Source organism: Nerophis lumbriciformis, linkage group LG06 (genome assembly GCF_033978685.3).
Source record: "Nerophis lumbriciformis linkage group LG06, RoL_Nlum_v2.1, whole genome shotgun sequence".
Lineage (NCBI taxonomy): Eukaryota > Metazoa > Chordata > Actinopteri > Syngnathiformes > Syngnathidae > Nerophis > Nerophis lumbriciformis.
The window spans coordinates 35,533,660-35,550,460 of record NC_084553.2 but is presented as its reverse complement, the minus strand read 5'-3'; the positions used below and the strand labels follow the sequence as shown (position 1 = coordinate 35,550,460).

At 38.5% G+C, this 16,801-nt stretch overlaps 1 protein-coding gene across 4 annotated transcripts in view; it reads left to right on the top strand.

The window, feature by feature from the left end:
* Window positions 1-16,801, top strand: part of kiaa1549lb (KIAA1549-like b) — a 211,496-nt gene that overhangs the window by 159,495 nt on the left and 35,200 nt on the right. For 3 of the 4 annotated variants that reach the window (XM_061964212.2, XM_061964213.2, XM_061964211.2), the window contains exons 8-11: window positions 3,310-3,369; window positions 5,566-5,717; window positions 8,589-8,760; window positions 13,971-14,134. In XM_061964212.2, coding sequence (XP_061820196.2) covers window positions 3,310-3,369; window positions 5,566-5,717; window positions 8,589-8,760; window positions 13,971-14,134 — 548 coding nt within the window. The remainder of the gene's footprint in view (window positions 1-3,309; window positions 3,370-5,565; window positions 5,718-8,588; window positions 8,761-13,970; window positions 14,135-16,801) is intronic. The other variant, XM_061964214.2, reaches the window with a different exon arrangement.

Here is a 16,801-nt window from a genome sequence, read left to right as displayed (position 1 = left end):
ATACAGTCAAGCACCTTTTTTTAGTGCTACCTTTGGCCCCGCATCTGTGTAATGCTGAATTCCTTTTCCCCAGCCACCATTCCTGTGGCTTCCTTACCATCATGCCTGAGTGTACATATGAGTCTGCTTTCACAGACCAGTGATGCAGCGGTCCCACAAACACTGCAGCAGCAGCCTGCAGCACAGCAGCTCAATCAGGCAGGAAATAGATGTAAAAAGGAACACAGTGGCGTCGACCAGAACTCAGGCAGCTGAACGCTCTCCTTGCTGCTGTGCTTGTCTGTCATGCAGCCAGCTCATATTTGTACCGCGCAAAATCAGATATTCTACGCCTTTTAGTCAGATTACAATGATTTATTTTGCAACAAACAGAATGTAAATTGTAGGAATGACTGATACAATACGGATGAATCATTGGTTTGTCGTCTTACTGTATTTGTTTTCGCGGTCGACAGCCTATTTGTTCACACACAGTTTGAAATGTTGTCATAGGCACAAAGACAAGAGTCCATTATGAGAAAATAAACAATGGGGTAATAGTATTAGCTTTCACTTGGTTTGAGTGATGTGGTTCGGTCTTAAATAAACTTATATACACCGGCCAATTACAAATGTTTGAACACTACAAAAATAATGTAGTGGATTGTCCGAAGCTTAAACAGCAACAAAAGTGAGTTTAGTACAAAAGGTTTATTTACCCAAAGTCAAAAAGTACAAAGTTGGATTGAGTTGCCCGTGCAGACAGACAAACGTTCTCCGGAGGACACAAGAATCAAGCAATTACCGGTACACATAGCCCTTGTCTCTTGGCCATTTTATCTGTTTCCTTCATGCGTCAAGGTCCTGTTGTTTTCGACCTGTTTGTTCTGCAACATCCTTGAATCCCTTAGTCATGATAGACAATCAAAACATTTTGTAGAATGGTCAGAGCGACTCCATATTCATCTTTTACCTACATCTGGTCCTCCAATGGTTTAGAATAGAAAAGAATGAAACGAGCAGACATTCTTGACAGACACGAAATATAGTTCAAAAGTCAGAAATTCCACTACAATAACATGCATTTTGTATAATTTAATTTAATTTGTAATTTTAATATTTTAAACTAGTGTTTCTAAACCACACATTAGAAGGCCGCCAAAAAAGATTTGTTTCTCAGCTGTGGTCCATAGGGGCCGCAGCAATACTCGGTTGCAGTACACTTTTTCAACACTTGTGGCAGTAATGACAATATCAAACAAACAGAAGAAGTTTGGAGCTAAAGTCATAGAGACGTTTCTTAAGCGCAAAAATTATGAAGCTGTATTTTTATTTGCACTTTAATTTTATTGACAGTTTATTATAAAAACATGTTCATTAATAAACTGCTGTATTCTATCACAACATAATTGCATATACATTTATTTTTTGTCAATTATTTATGAGTTCCTTCTTATGCAGTATATTTGGTTAATACTTATTTTTCTAATCAGCCTTAACTAAGCCCAAGGTTTGCGTGTTAAATAAATAATAATCTTTCTGATTCACACATGATTTCATATTATTTACATGAGGCCTCAGATGTTTTGGTCGGATCTTAGGGGTTCACTGTTACATTTGCTACGCCAACTAATGGTGAGGATGCTCATAACTCCAAATTTTGCTTGCAACCTAAAGCACAACAATTATCCGAAAGAGAGATCTTATCTCAAAACATTCTTCGGTTTTTGGCACCCTTAAGTTGAGGTAGCTCTGTAGTACTGTAATGTATACAGCGCATCCGTAGTCACGGCGCTTCACTTTTTCCACATTTTGTTATGTTACAGCCATATTTGAAAATGTAATAAATTCACTTTTGTCCTCAAAATTCTACAAACAATACCCCATATTGACGATGTGATTATTATTATTATTTATTTTTTTGCAAATTTATTTAAAAAAAAATAAAAAAAATAAAAATAAAAAAAATGTAAATATATATATATATATATATATATATATATATTTACATAAGTATTCACAGACTTTGCTCAATACTTTGTTGATGCACTTTCAATGTACAGAGCCACCCTGGATAAAAAACAACGCTTCCCATCCATTCTGATGGAGCTGGAGAGGCAAAACTGCCCAAAGATCGGTGTGCCAAGCTTGTGGCATTGCATTCAAAAAGATTTGAGGCTGTAATTGCTGCAAAAAGGTTGATCCACAAGGTATTAAGCAAAGCCAGCAAATACTGTATTTTCCACACTAAAAACCTCCAATTTTCTCAAAAGCTGACAGTGCGCCTTATATATGGACCAATATTGAGCCACAACAGGTCTCGCAACTACGGGATGTATAACGTAACCCCAGCCTCTACTGTAGCGTCTATTCTATGCGCCTTATAATGCGGTGCGCCTTATATATGAACAACGTTTTCAAATAGGCCATTCATTGAAGGTGCGCCTTATAATCCGGTGCACCTTATAGTGCGGAAAATACGGTACTTATATACATGTTATATTTTTGTTTTTCAGGTTTATTTAATTTTCGTAATTAAATATAATAACCTTTTCACATTTTCACTATGGGGTATTGTCTGTAGAATTTTGAGGACAAAAATTAATTTATTCAATTTTGGAATGAGGCTGTAACATAACAAAATATGGAAAAATACACTATAGATATTAATGTTATATATAGTTTTGATTTAATATACAGTGAAGTTTAAAATAGGAAGACAATTGCAATGCTGATCAAAAATACTTAAACTAAACTTATTACCGGTACTTTTGTTCAAGTGGGAGAAGTTGAATGATGTTTAGCATGTTGGCCACACAATCAGGGTGTTTCTGTGTGCAGAATGGGTTTCTTTGTGGACATTGGCTTCTTCCACATTCCTAAAAAATGCATAATCTGTTAATTGGAGATGTGAACTTGTCCATAGTGTCACAGTTGTGTTAGTCTGGAACCCCAGAATGCAGAGATAGCAGGCAAGTGCAGGTAAGAAGCCCTCATTATTAGGGAATATCAGGTAACACAGAAACCAAAGACGTACAGCTGGAAAGTGCACAAACAGAAAGGAGGAGTGGTGGCAAATTGAGGCAAACAGGGAAGTAGAACGAAAACTAGGCACGCTGGACAGAATATAGTACAAAATAAAATAAACTAATACTAACTGTCATGTGAAATCATGACACATACATATGAATGTTTGTTGGTGTATATGTGTAGTTGACTGGTGTCTGAAGTCAGCTGGAAACCGCTCCAGCTTACCTGAGACCCTAATGAGGGAGGACAAGTGCTATAGAAAATGGATGGGTGTTAAATTAACATTTTTGTTTTTTCCAGCACTGGAATACCACAATCTGAACACCTCTATTGCCACCAGAGACTTTTGGGTTATCACAGGTAAGAATCATTTGCAACTGTGTATTATTGTAGTTTTTAGTATAGCTTTTAAACATATGCATTAATTAGAGGTTTTGAGAATGAATTCTATAAACTGTACACCATAGCTGTGTGGTGTGGTCTGAAATCATTTTAAATAATTTGAATGTAGATGTTACTTTAGGTCAGTGGTTCTTAACCTGGGTTCGATCGAACCCTAGGGGTTCGGTGAGTCGGCCTCAGGGATTCGGCAGAGGTCAAAACACACCCGACTCATCGTGTAAATATAAACTTCTCCCTACCGGCGTATTACGGATACGGCAACAGCAGACTGGTTTGCAGGTGTGTAATTTGTTATGAGTTTATGCACTGTGTTGGTTTTGTTCTTTGAACAAGGTGATGTTCATGCACGGTTTATTTTATGCACCAATAAAAAAAACATGGTAACACTTTAGTATGGGGAACATATTCACCATTAATTAGTTGCTTATTGACATGCAAATTAGTAACATATTGGCTCTTAACTAGTAATTATTAAGTACTTATTAATGCCTTATTCAGCATGGCCTTATTATAACCCTAACCCTCTAACCCTGGCCCTAACCCTAACCAAATAACTCTAAATTAAGTCTTTATTACTTAGAATATGTTCCCCTAGTGTCCAAATAACTCTAAATTAAGTCTTTGTTACTTAGAATATGTCCCCCAAGTGTCCAAATAACTCAAAATTAAGTCTTTGTTACGTAGAATATGTTCCCCTAGTGTCCAAATAACTCTAAATTAAATCTTTGTTACTTAGAATATGTTCCCCATACTAAAGTGTTACCAAAAACATATAACTTTGTCTTGAATTTGAAAAACCCCCCAAAAAAAACAATTTTCACTAAAAAAGGGTTCGGTGAATGCGCATATGAAATTGGTGGGGTTCGGTACCTCCAACAAGGTTAAGAACCACTGCTTTAGGTGTATCATTTTGTAATTTATGCATTGTAACTTTTAATGAATCATAGGCCTCTATGCACAGGCACTTAAACTTTCCAGCCTACGCATTTTAAAAACAAACATATGTATAGCTCTCCTTTTGAATAGGTGATTGTGAGAAGAGTGTGTATATGTGTGTACATGTACATTAGCTGCTTTGTGTTGTACTGTTTTCTACGTGAATATATGTGGTTTTATAAGGCGACATTTTGTTTTTAGTAGTTGTGTCATTTGTTTTCTCCCATGTATACTGTACAGTAGGGAAGGGAATATGGTTAATCATTTTGCAGAGCAGTCTGCTGAAAACGATGGAAAGTGCCACTCTACTGCCATCTGCCGACCGAAGTGGATAGGGCACCCCCAATAGGTCACGCTTCATGTTTCAGGCCATATGAACCCTCTTCTTACTGTATCAAATTAAGGACTACAGTGGGCAAGGTTGCATTTTTGCCTCATGCCTGTGAGAATCCTGCGTGTGACAGAAACATTAAGGAGTGGGACTTTCCAAGACTACCTGCAGTGTGCTCAAACAACTGCTAGGTAGCATCTGTGAGCAAATAATACTGTATCGTCTCTTTCTCTTTCAGACTTATCAGGCCTTATCGGGTCGGTAGTGAATCTCATTCTTTACGCATTTTTCACTCAAGCTTTAAGTGAGGGATGAGGCAAAAACTAACCCAGACCCACTGTATGGATGGATATTCTCTGAAGCCAAATCTGGCGCACCTAACGTATAGTATCATGCACACTGTCCATAAGCAAAACAAACAAACAAAATATATGTATTCAGTTGTTCTGTATTTACCTTAACTGTATGTATTGCAATGATATGCAGAAACATGTGCACGCCATAGCAGAAGTGTTGAACACGTAATAGCAATGTGTACTGTACATTGCAAAGGTGGTACATTGAACCTTTCAGATGAGACTGCTCGTCTCTGAGGTCTGCACTTCCTGTGATGGAGGCCAAGCCTGTTCAAGGTCTTCTCCGTGACAACAGCATTTAGTGACACTCAACAAAATATGGTCTTTGACCTGGAATAAACTGGAGCGTTAAACTACATGGGATGATTGTTGATCAGTCTGACTTTTGTTGTACATCGACCTTGGTGGAACTTGAAATGAAAACCATGCAAATGATGCAAGTTTTGCATTACAAACATATCTAGTTCCACATTCTAACCACCCACCGCCTCCCGTCCCTTCTGTTATGTTGTCCCCCCCCCTCCTCCATAGTAATCCAGGATGTGGATAACGACAGCCTGGAGGGACTGCACCAAAGCTTTGCCAGTTTGATGGAGCAGCGACTTGCAGAGTTGTTTGTGTTGGCAGGCCAGCAAGGCACTCGATTCAGACGAGCGACTGCTGTAGGCAGCTACACTGTCCAGGTATGATGGACTCGTCCACAGGGATAGGGAAGGATGGGGGATATCTGTCATTAATAGAGACATAGAGGCAAACAATGACATGTGGTGATGTAAGGCATGACTGATAAAATATTGGGTAACACTTTAGTATGGGGAACGTCCATCCATCCATCCATTTCCTACCGCACACATATTCACCATTAATTAGTTGCTTATTAACATGCAAATTACTAACATATTGGCTCTTAATTAGTCATTATTAAGTACTTATTAATGCCTTATTCTGCATGGCCCTAACCTTAACCCTAACCCCAACCCTAACCAAATAACTCTAAATTAAGTCTTTGTTACTTACAATATGTTCCCCTAGTGTCCAAATTACTCTTAATTAAGTCTGTGTTACTTACAATATGTTCCCCATACTAAAGTGTTACCAAATATTGTATTATGATTTACTCATTACAATTATTTACACTGCATCTTAACCTTGTGGAGTTATGTTCACTGTTTGTGATACGATTTCCACATCTCAGTCAGGATATATTTCTTCACTTTTATAGGCTTGAGTTTAGTCCAGTGGTGTCCGAACAATTTTTTATTTTTTTTTACCATAACAAAAAGTCAAAGTATGCAAGGGCCATTTCGATATTTTTCACAGATGCATATATTACATATAGACAGATTACATATATTTAAAGACAACACTTTTAGTGTAATCTTTGTGTTATAGGTGACAAAATGTACTATCATTGGGTATTACAGGGGTGTATAAAGTGCAGCTAGAGGGCCACTTGCGGGCCAAAGCTCAAGTTTTGTTGGCCCGCGACATATTCTAGTAAAAAAACAACAGTAAAAATGTAAGAAAAAACGAGCAAAGACATAATGTAACAAAAAAAAAGCTGCAATGTTGATACTAATAACTAAAATATTACAAGATTAAAGTTCAAGTACCAATGATTGTCACACACACACTAGGTGTGGTGAGATTATCCTCTGCATTTGACCCATCACCCTCACCCCCTGAGTAGTGAGGGGAGCAGTGAGCAGCAGCGGTGGCCGCGCCCGGGAATAATTTTTGGTGATTTAACCCCCAATTCCAACCCTTGATGCTGAGTGCCAAGCAGGGAGGTAATGGGTCCCATTTTTATAGTCTTTGGTATGACTCGGCCGGGGTTTAAACTCACGACATACCGGTCTCAGTGAGATGACACTATGGTTTGATATATAATGTCTGTTTGTCGCATTTTTTTACAAAATAAAAAAAATATCAAAATGTCCCCAAAATACTTAAAACTTTCAAATTGTGTATTGCATTTTCTGCCTTTTTCTCATTACATTACATCTTTTTTGCTCTTTTTTCTTACTGTTGTTTTTTTCCGACAATATGTCACGGGCCAACACAACTCGAGTTGTGGGCTGTAAATGGCCCCCGGGTCCATACTTGCCAACCTTGAGACCTCCGATTTCGGGAGGTGGGGGGTGGGGGGTGGGGGGGCGTGGTCGGGGGTGGGGAGGGGGCGTGGCTAAGAGGGGAGGAGTATATTTACATCTAGAATTCACCAAGTCAAGTTTTTCATATATATATATATATGAAATACTTGACTTTCAGTGAATTATAGCTATATATATATATATATATATATATTTTTTTTTTTTTTACTTTTTATTATATATATATATATATATATATATTTTATTTTTTATCATATATATATATATATATATATATATATATATACCGGTATATATATATATATATATATATATATATATATATATATATATATATATATATATATATACATACATATATATATAAAAGAAATACCTGAATTTCAGTGTTCATTTATTTACACATATACACACACAAAACACTCATCTACTCATTGTTGAGTTAAGGGTTGAATTGTCCATCCTTGTTCTATTCTCTGTCACTATTTTTCTAACCATGCTGAACACCCTCTCTGATGATGCATTGCTGTGTGCATGCACAAAAGTGCTTTCATCAAATGCACTAGAGTCTGTAATCTTCCATCTCTCCCTAGCATGGCCCAAAATCGGTCGATCTTCACTGCCAATTACTTGGTAGTCCACTACTTCTTCCCGGAGGCTATCCAGGTCCAATTGCAGCTGCGGCTTGGAACTTACAAGCGTATTTCTTCATCTTACTCATCGTCGGCGTCGCCACCGCTGTATCTTCCTCGTTCTTCTGCTTCGTCTCCTTGTTGTGGGCGCAGTTGTGCACTGCACTCTCTAAAAGCCCTAGATGTTATTGTCACATATGCATGTACAGTAGATGGCAGTATTGCCCTGTTTAAGAGTGTCACAACATTGCTGTTTACGGCAGACGAACTGCTTTACGGTAAACGAAAACGTGACTGCTGTTGTTGTGTGTTGTTACCACGCTGGGAGGACGTTAATGAAACTGCCTAACAATAAACCCACATAAAAAACCAAGAACTCGCCCTCGATCATTCTACAGTTATAATGTGATTGGGCAGGCACGCTGTTTATATTGTGGGAAAGCGGACGTGAAAACAGGCTCACTCAGGTCCGCATGGAGCTGGAGGGGGCGTGGCCTCCAGCTCCGCCTGAATTTCGGGAGATTTTTGGGAGAAAATTTGTCCCAGGAGGTTTTCGGGAGAGGCACTGAATTTCGGGAGTCTCCCGGAAAATCCGGGAGGGTTGGCAAGTATGCCCGGGTCGCACTTTAGACACCACTGGTTTAGTCCTACTGTCATGCACTGACACTGATGGATGTACGTATGTGTTGAAGTAATGGGTGTACTTCACCCTCCAGCTTCTAATAAACACTGTATTGCCATATGTGGCTAAGCTTTTAGTGTTTTCTTTCATTTTATAGTAGACAACTTCTGTTTTTTTTTTGGTCAGATGGTGAGTATGAGAAGGGTGTCAGGATTGAAGAACCCAGCAGAGATGACGTACTACGTGCAGCAAAATGGCATTCCTTTAGCGGGCACGTCAGCTGCCAAGGTCCTCAACACGGTGGATTCTCAGACCATGGCGCTCACCTTGGGCTACTTTGTTCAGCTGCAAGCAGAACGTGAGCACTAGCATCCTTTTATGTGTTGGACAAGTGGAGGTTGACGAAGTGACAACCTCCATAGACATGCCAGGTTTAGAAAGAAGCGCTGCTATAGAAGCTTTGTACTCTCTAATCTCTCCCAAACGCTCCCGGCAGGACTTGAGTTCTCTCAGGCTGGAGAGCGGCTTGGTGAAGAGTGCAAGAGGGAGACAGTCGAGGGAGTTAAGAGCTTGCACCATCTTCTCATTCATAGAGAAGGTTGTTGCCCACAGTAGAGTCTACATTAACATGTGCTAAACGTGGAGGCTTTTAGGTGCATCTGCATAACAGGAAAGAGTAGATTATGATCTACTAAAGGTTAGAGTGTATTAACACACGTACAAACTTGATAGAGCATGCCAAGCTGAGCTACTAAGCTCTTTTAAATGAGCAAAATGGAGAGCGCAATCCCTTCAGCGTGTCTGCATTTTAGAATATATGTTTATTATCAGAACGCCCACAATAGTAGTAGGAGGAGATGCAAATACAGTCATTTCGCGCTCGCAATGTAATTTATTAAGACTGCAATTGTTCTGCGTCCGCTGTTTTGCATTTATATTTAGTAGGTTTGAAATTTGCGTGCAAACTGGCACAATTACACACAAATGGCCTTGCTGCAGTCAGGAGGCGATCACTGCAGTCTGACAGACGATGGGGGGAGAGACTCTTTCGTGATCGTGTCGACAATCAACATATTTCCGTCAGAAATAAAAAAAATATTATACATACTGTCTGTCTAGCAATTCCATCTTTAAGCTGATAAATGAAAAACCAAAACATGTTTCTAATTGCATTTGTTTTTCATATATAGGCTATACCGTACTTTCCGGGCCATAGAGTATTTGAGTCGCACCCACCAAATGTAACTAAACCGTAAGTTGCAGATATACAGTATAACGGTACGAGAGATTTTGGAAATATTTATTTACATACCTAATTGTTTCCAAACGGTGCTTGTAACACGGCAGTAAAACGGCTGATCAAACAAAACACAAGTCATTGTCATGGACCCACTATGTGCGGAGGCTAGCTCTCCTATCAGCTTAACAGATTCAACAACTCCACTGTAACGTTTTGGTGAATTTACAAATCTGAAACAGTACAAAAAGAATGCCATTGTAAGTTAATAATACTAACAGAGACACTTGTAAACGTGTTAGCTTATTTGCTAATGCTAACAACGCTAGCTTGATTACATTACGATAGCTCGTACAAGTAAGCACAAAAACATTCCTCCAGACATCACACGGATCAGTTTAGTAATTATGAATTGTTTTAGATATATTATAAAATTGACTAAGGTTGCTTGGAGGGATGAATGAAGAATCCTTTTGAGCAAAAACTCTATAGACAAAGAGTAGACGAAACGCAATATATTTCCGGTTCAAGGCACACAACAGGAAGTACATTTTCAACCTGCAGCACCTGCAGTGAGCAAACTTCAAAACATTATGACCGTTAGCGAAGGAAAATCCATAAATTAATCGCACCGTTTTAAAAGCCGCAGGGTTCAAAGCGAAGGAAAAATGTGGGATTTTTGTCAATGTAGCTCCCATATATGAAATAACTTCTTGCAACATGTGTTTTCTTGCCTCTTTCCTTCCAGAGCGCCTTCAGAGTTATTGCAGGTGCCGTGCGATCTTCCAGAGCGCACCTTAAAAGTTGTAAAGTTAGGTTCTATTGTCTAGATTGTGATTCTCTATTGCTGAAACGGTGGCCGCATGTTCAAAAACATCGCAAAACACCACAGGTTACGGAGCATAATGGACAGAAATGACTGTCTCTGTAGTACAAATCCTCATTTAAATAGGGTGGTCTGCACTACTTTTTCACTTGTTATCAATTGTACACACAGTGTTAGTAGATCACACCCACTGATAGAACACACAGGGCTTGATTTATTAAAGGTTTGCATGTACTTAAACACGTGCAAACCATAAATTGCACAAGCAAAGCTGATCTACTAAAGGTGTGCAAAGTGGATTGCGTCTGTTAAGTGAGCAGAATAAGTACAATCCATTTTGGGTCTCTTGTCTTCATTATTATGCAAAATATATGCTGATCATCAAAACGCCCACAATACTGGGAGGAGAAAATGCAAATATAATTATGCGGTACGCGCAATGTGATTTATCAACTCTAATCACCGTTTTACGAGCACTAGGATGTGTAACTGACACAGTTCCACATGACTGCAGGATCAGTGCTCGCACTGCACAGGCAGATGATAGACAGACGAGAATCATCCATACTACAAGAGTGTGTCATTATTTTGGTGGGCGGTCAGAAATATAAATATTAGACATATCGTCTTTTTAGCAATTTCATTTTATAATTTTATTGCTGCTGGATGACTTTTGGGGCTGATTAAAATTAATTAAATTGATGTGTTTGGTGTCTGCTAGCGTTTTTTTTTTATATGTTGTTCGTTTTTTTATTTAGGGAACATATTACTATAATATATCTTGTACTTGGCGCACTGAATGTGAAAGTGAAAGAAAAGTGTCAGAAAGTGTCAGCGTGCATATGTTTATGTTGTATAGATTGCGATTCAAAAAAGTGTTACAGATTATAGATGTGTCCTGCTGGTTCAACACATCGCACACAGGTGAAACAAATATTGTCTCCATGATAAAAGCCCAATGCACACAAAATCCTCATTTAAATAAGGCGGTCTGCACCACTTTTCAATTGCTCACGCAGTGTTAGTAGATCACATGCGACACACCCACTCATAGTACACGCCATTCTATTTTTTGCATACGCTGTTTAGTGTGTGGTATTTAGTAAATCGGGTCCACAATTTTCTAATTTGCACATGCTCTTTAGTACTTATTTGGCATCTGAGTAGATCAGGCCCTATACATTATACAAAACCCAAAACCAGTGAAGTTGCCACGTTCTGTAAATCGTAAATAAAAAACAGAATACAGTGATTTGCAAATCTTTTTCAACCTATATTCAGTTCAATACACTGCCAAAACAAGATATTTAATGTTCCAACTGAGAAACTTAATTTTGTTTGCAAATAATCATGAATTTAGAATTTAATGGCAGCAACACACTGCAAAAAAGTTGGCAGAGGGGCATTTTTACCATTGTGTTACATGGCCTTTCCTTTTAACAACACTCAGTAAACGTTTGGGAACTGAGGAGACCATTTTTTTAAGCTTTTCAGATGGAATTCTCTCCCATTCTTGCTTGATGTACAGTTTAAGTTGTTCAACAGTCCGGGGTCTCCGTTGTCGTATTTTACGCTTAATAATGTGCCACACATTTTCAATGAGAGACAGGTCTGGACTACAGGCAGGCCAGTCTAGTACCCGCACTATTTTACTAAGAAGCCACGCTGTTGTAACACGTGCAGAATGTGAATTGGCATTGTCTTGCTGAAATAAGCAGGGGCGTCCATGATAACGTTGCTTGGATAGCAACATATGGCTCAGCAGGTTCATAGCAACGTATGTACCTTTCAGTATTAATGGTGCCTTCCCAGATGTGTAAGTTACCCATGCCTTGGGCACTAATACACCCCCATACCATCACAGATGCTGGCTTTTCAACTTTGCACCTATAACAATCCGGATGGTTCTTTTCCTCTTTGGTCCAGAGGACATGACGTTCACAGTTTCCAAAAACAATTTAAAATGTGGACTCATCAGACCACAGAACACTTTTCCACTTTGCATCAGTCCATCTTAGATGAGCTCGGGCCCAGCGAAGCCGGCGGCATTTCTAGACTAGACTAGACTAGACTTCCTTTTTATTGTCATTCAAATTTGTCATTCAAGTTTTCTGGGTGTTAATAAATGATAAATGGCTTTCGCTTTGCATAGTAGAGTTAAACTTGCACTTACAGATGTAGCGACAAACTGTAGTTACTGACAGTGGTTTTCTGAAGTGTTCCTGAGCCCATGTGGTGATATCCTTTACACACTGATGTCGGTTTTTGATGCATTACCGCCTGAGGGATCGAAGGTCACGGGCATTCAATGTTGGTTTTCGTTTTTGCCGCTTACGTGCACGGATTTCTCCAGAATCTCTGAACCTTTTGATGATATTACGGACCATAAAATCCCTAAATTCCTTGCAATAGCACGTTGAGAAATATTGTTCTTATACTGTTTGACAATTTGCTCAGGCATTTGTTCACAAAGTGGTGACCCCTCATCCCATCCTTGTTTGTGAATGACTGAGCATTTCATGGAAGCAGCTTTTATATCCAATCATGGCACCCACCTGTTCCCAATTAGCCAGTTCACCTGTGGGATGTTCCAAATAAGTGTTTGATGAGCATTCCTCAACTTTCTCAGTCTTTTTTGCCACTTGTGTCAGCTTTTTTTAAACATGTTGCAGGCATCAAATTCCAAATGAGCTAAAATTAGCAAAAAATAACTAAGTTTACCAGTTTGAACGTTAAATATCTTGTCTTTGCAGTCTATTCAATTGAATATAGGTTGAAATCATTGCAATCATTGCGAATCATGGTATTCTGTTTTTATTTACGATTTACACAACGTGCCAACTTCACTGGTTTTGGGTTTTGTATTATGAACTCACCAAGCACATACAGTAATTACGTCGGTCCCTTTGTCATTTGTATTAAGGTTTATCTATCGGTTTATGTTTTACTGAACAATATTAAGATTACTACTAAGAATGTGTTGATTAAACACTGACGTCAATTTTAAAGTGTATGTAGAGTATAGAAGACTAGAGCGCACAACCCAATTGATGGGCCATGGTATCATGAAAATCTACAGTATTATCACTTTAATGTGATTTTTATTTTCAGTTTCCCTCTCAGGTACAATGATGTAGTCAATGCAGCAGTGTAGCTCAACATCATTGCTCAAGCTCTATTTCCTGGTCACATCACTTGTTGCTAGGCAGAATTTATGGGGCTAAATCGCTACTGGCCTCTAGGCCCAAACTAATAAAAAAAAAAGTGTAGCTTAGTTATTGACTGCTCTGTATCAAATACAATGATCCTATAAAGAAACCTCCTTTACCCAAAATGCAGAATCATCTATGCGGGTTAAAAAAATTACCAGGGACAATCTTAATGAAAATACAGTACTGTTATCTGACTTGTCATTTAGCTCTGGTCACTAAAGCGATTTTTAATTAAAAACACCACGGGTGCAATGAAATGAAATGAAGTGATGATCATGTTTTATATTCCTCAGCTGTGGTCAAGAACCCTCCCAATAACCTTTGGATCATCGCCGCAGTGTTGGCGCCAATCGCCGTGGTGACGCTCATTATCCTCATCATCACAGCCGTGCTGTGCAGAAAAAACAAGAAAGACTTTAAAGCTGATGCCATCGGCAACCTTAATCCACGAGCTAAGGTATCTATAGACAGCATAAGCATGCTTCCTTTTTATTCGGTTCATACCATCTTGACCGTTCATTAGGCCATCCTGTAGAGCCTAATTACGGTACATCGAATTCATTTTTAAACAGCTCTGTGACCTTTCGATTTTAACCTATGACCATCTGTACACTGCATGTTACAGTGGAAGAACACATGCATTAATTTGTATGCAAGATATTGCATTTTTAAGTACAGTTGTACCTCAACTTAAGAGTGTTTTGAGATAAGAGCTGTCTCGGCTAATTTTCATGCTTTAAATTGCAAGGAATCAACATATATTTGTTTTTCAAGCATGGGAAGGAAGAAAGTGAGTGTGAAGGACAGGGCTGAGAAGAACAAGCAGATGATATTCATTGAATTAATAAAATAAATCATCACAAACATGGCAAGCGTATCGCCAACTTGGCGAAGCAATTCGAGCGTAGCGCTGCACCCTATTTAGGCAGAATGAGTCTAAAGCCAGCCAAAATTTTTAAAATAATATCTAAATGGCGGACATTTTTGCATGGAAATATGGAGAAGCTGCTGATGGTGTGTTTGACGGAGAAGCAGCTGGAAGGATATACGGTAAAACCTGCTTAGTGGTTAGAGTGTCCGCCTTGAGATGAGATCGGTAGGTCGTGAGTTCAAACCCCGGCCGAGTCGTACAAAAGACTACAAAAATGGGACCCATTACCTCCCTCCACTCAGCATCAAGGGTTGGAATTGGGGGTTATATCACCAAAATGATTCTGCTGCTCTCCTCACCTCCCAGGGGGTGGAACAAGGGCATGGGTCAAATGCAGAGGGTAGTTTCACCACACCTAGTGTGTGTGTGACTATCAGTGATACTTTAACTTTAAAAGTCCACTCTCCAAGATAAAGGCTGTACATTATTTGTATATTACTTTGTAAAACTACTGGGGTTGTTAGTAGTCAGGCCTGTTTCAAGGTATTTGGGGGCCCTAGGCAAAGAGGGTACCTGGGGCCCACAAACCCACCCCCCACCCCCAAAGAAAAATCTAAATATCTTTAACCAATTGAAGCACATCACACACTCATTTTTTTAATCCAACATGTTTGTTGAAACAGGAATGTTTTATATACAAATTATAATATACTGTATGTATCTCAACAAAATTAATACAAAACAGAAAATGAAACTTACTTGGATAAGTATAAATATGTATACAAAATATGATATAAAATGTGCAAATATTATTCATAAAATATAAAATATTTACCATTTAAACAGAACATAATTTTGGTTTATTAAATAGTAAATACAATGAATAAAAATAAGCAAACAAAACATGTGAACATAATGTTTCTATTTGAACATACTTCCAACCTTCTGTTGCATCAGCACTGGGAAGTGGGGGGGGGGGGGGGGGGGGTGGCATAGGAATTTGAGCAACACACCTAGCTAGTTTATATTTATTGTTTTATTTTTAATTGTTTCTTCTCTCTCTCGTTCTTGTTCCTCTTCCACTTTCGGCTTCCTCAGGGGTAAATTTGTTTCATTTTTGAACCATATTTTGATGCGCAGTCAGCAAAAATTCAGACTACATCTCAACAGTGTGTCGGTGTGTTGGCTGCTGAGAGGGTGTCCTCAAGGGGGATTCCGACAGTGTCTCATTGACATTAAGTCGTTCCTCATTGTCAGTGTCATTGAGTTTATGAGACTTTTGGCTGCTGGAAGGGGCCCCTAAAGGGGGATTCCGAGTGTTTTTGACATTATTCTGATTAGAGATGTCCGATAATATCGGCCTGCCGAAATGCGTTAAAATGTAATATTGGAAATTATTGGTTTCGTTTTTTTTTTAATTATCGGTTTCGGTATCATTTTTTTTTTTCATTAAATCAACATACAAAACACAAGATACACTTACAATTAGTGCACCAACCCCAAAAACCTTCCTCCCCCACTCATTCACACAAAAGGGTTGTTTCTTTCTGTTATTAATATTCTGGTTCCTACATTATATGTCAATATATACCAATACAGTCTGCAAGGGATACAGTCCGTAAGCACACGGACTGCTGGTCCACTAGTAGTACTAACCTTTAACAGTTAATTGTACTAATTTTCATTAATTACTAGTTTCAATGTAACTGTTTTTTTTACTTTCTTTTTTATTCAAGAACATTTTTTAAATGTATTTATCTTATTTTTTTTTTATTTTTTTTTTTCTAAAGTACCTTATCTTCACTATACCTGGTTGTCCAAATTAGGCATAATAATGTGTTAATTCCACGACTGTATATATCGGTTGATATCGGTATCGGTTGATATCGGTATCGGTAATTAAAGAGTTGGACAATATCGGAATATCGAATATCGGCAAAAAGCCATTATCGGACATCCCTAATTCTGATATTTTCATTGTATTTTCGGGTGATAGAACCACAATTTGTTGTTGCTGTTAAATTTGAATATATGACTAGTCGTTGTCAGGGGGTCCCCTTTCAGTTGGGGGTCAGATCGATTGCCGAGTTTGCTTACCAGTTTGCGGCAGACCTGTTATAGTAGTACATAAATTGTATGGTTTTTTTTTTTTGCATTATTTATTGTCTTAAAGTTGTTGTTCCTTTAAAAAGCATGTTAAAATTGTTCTGTTTTGGAGGGCAAGCATCAATTAACTTCATTTCAGTTAATTTC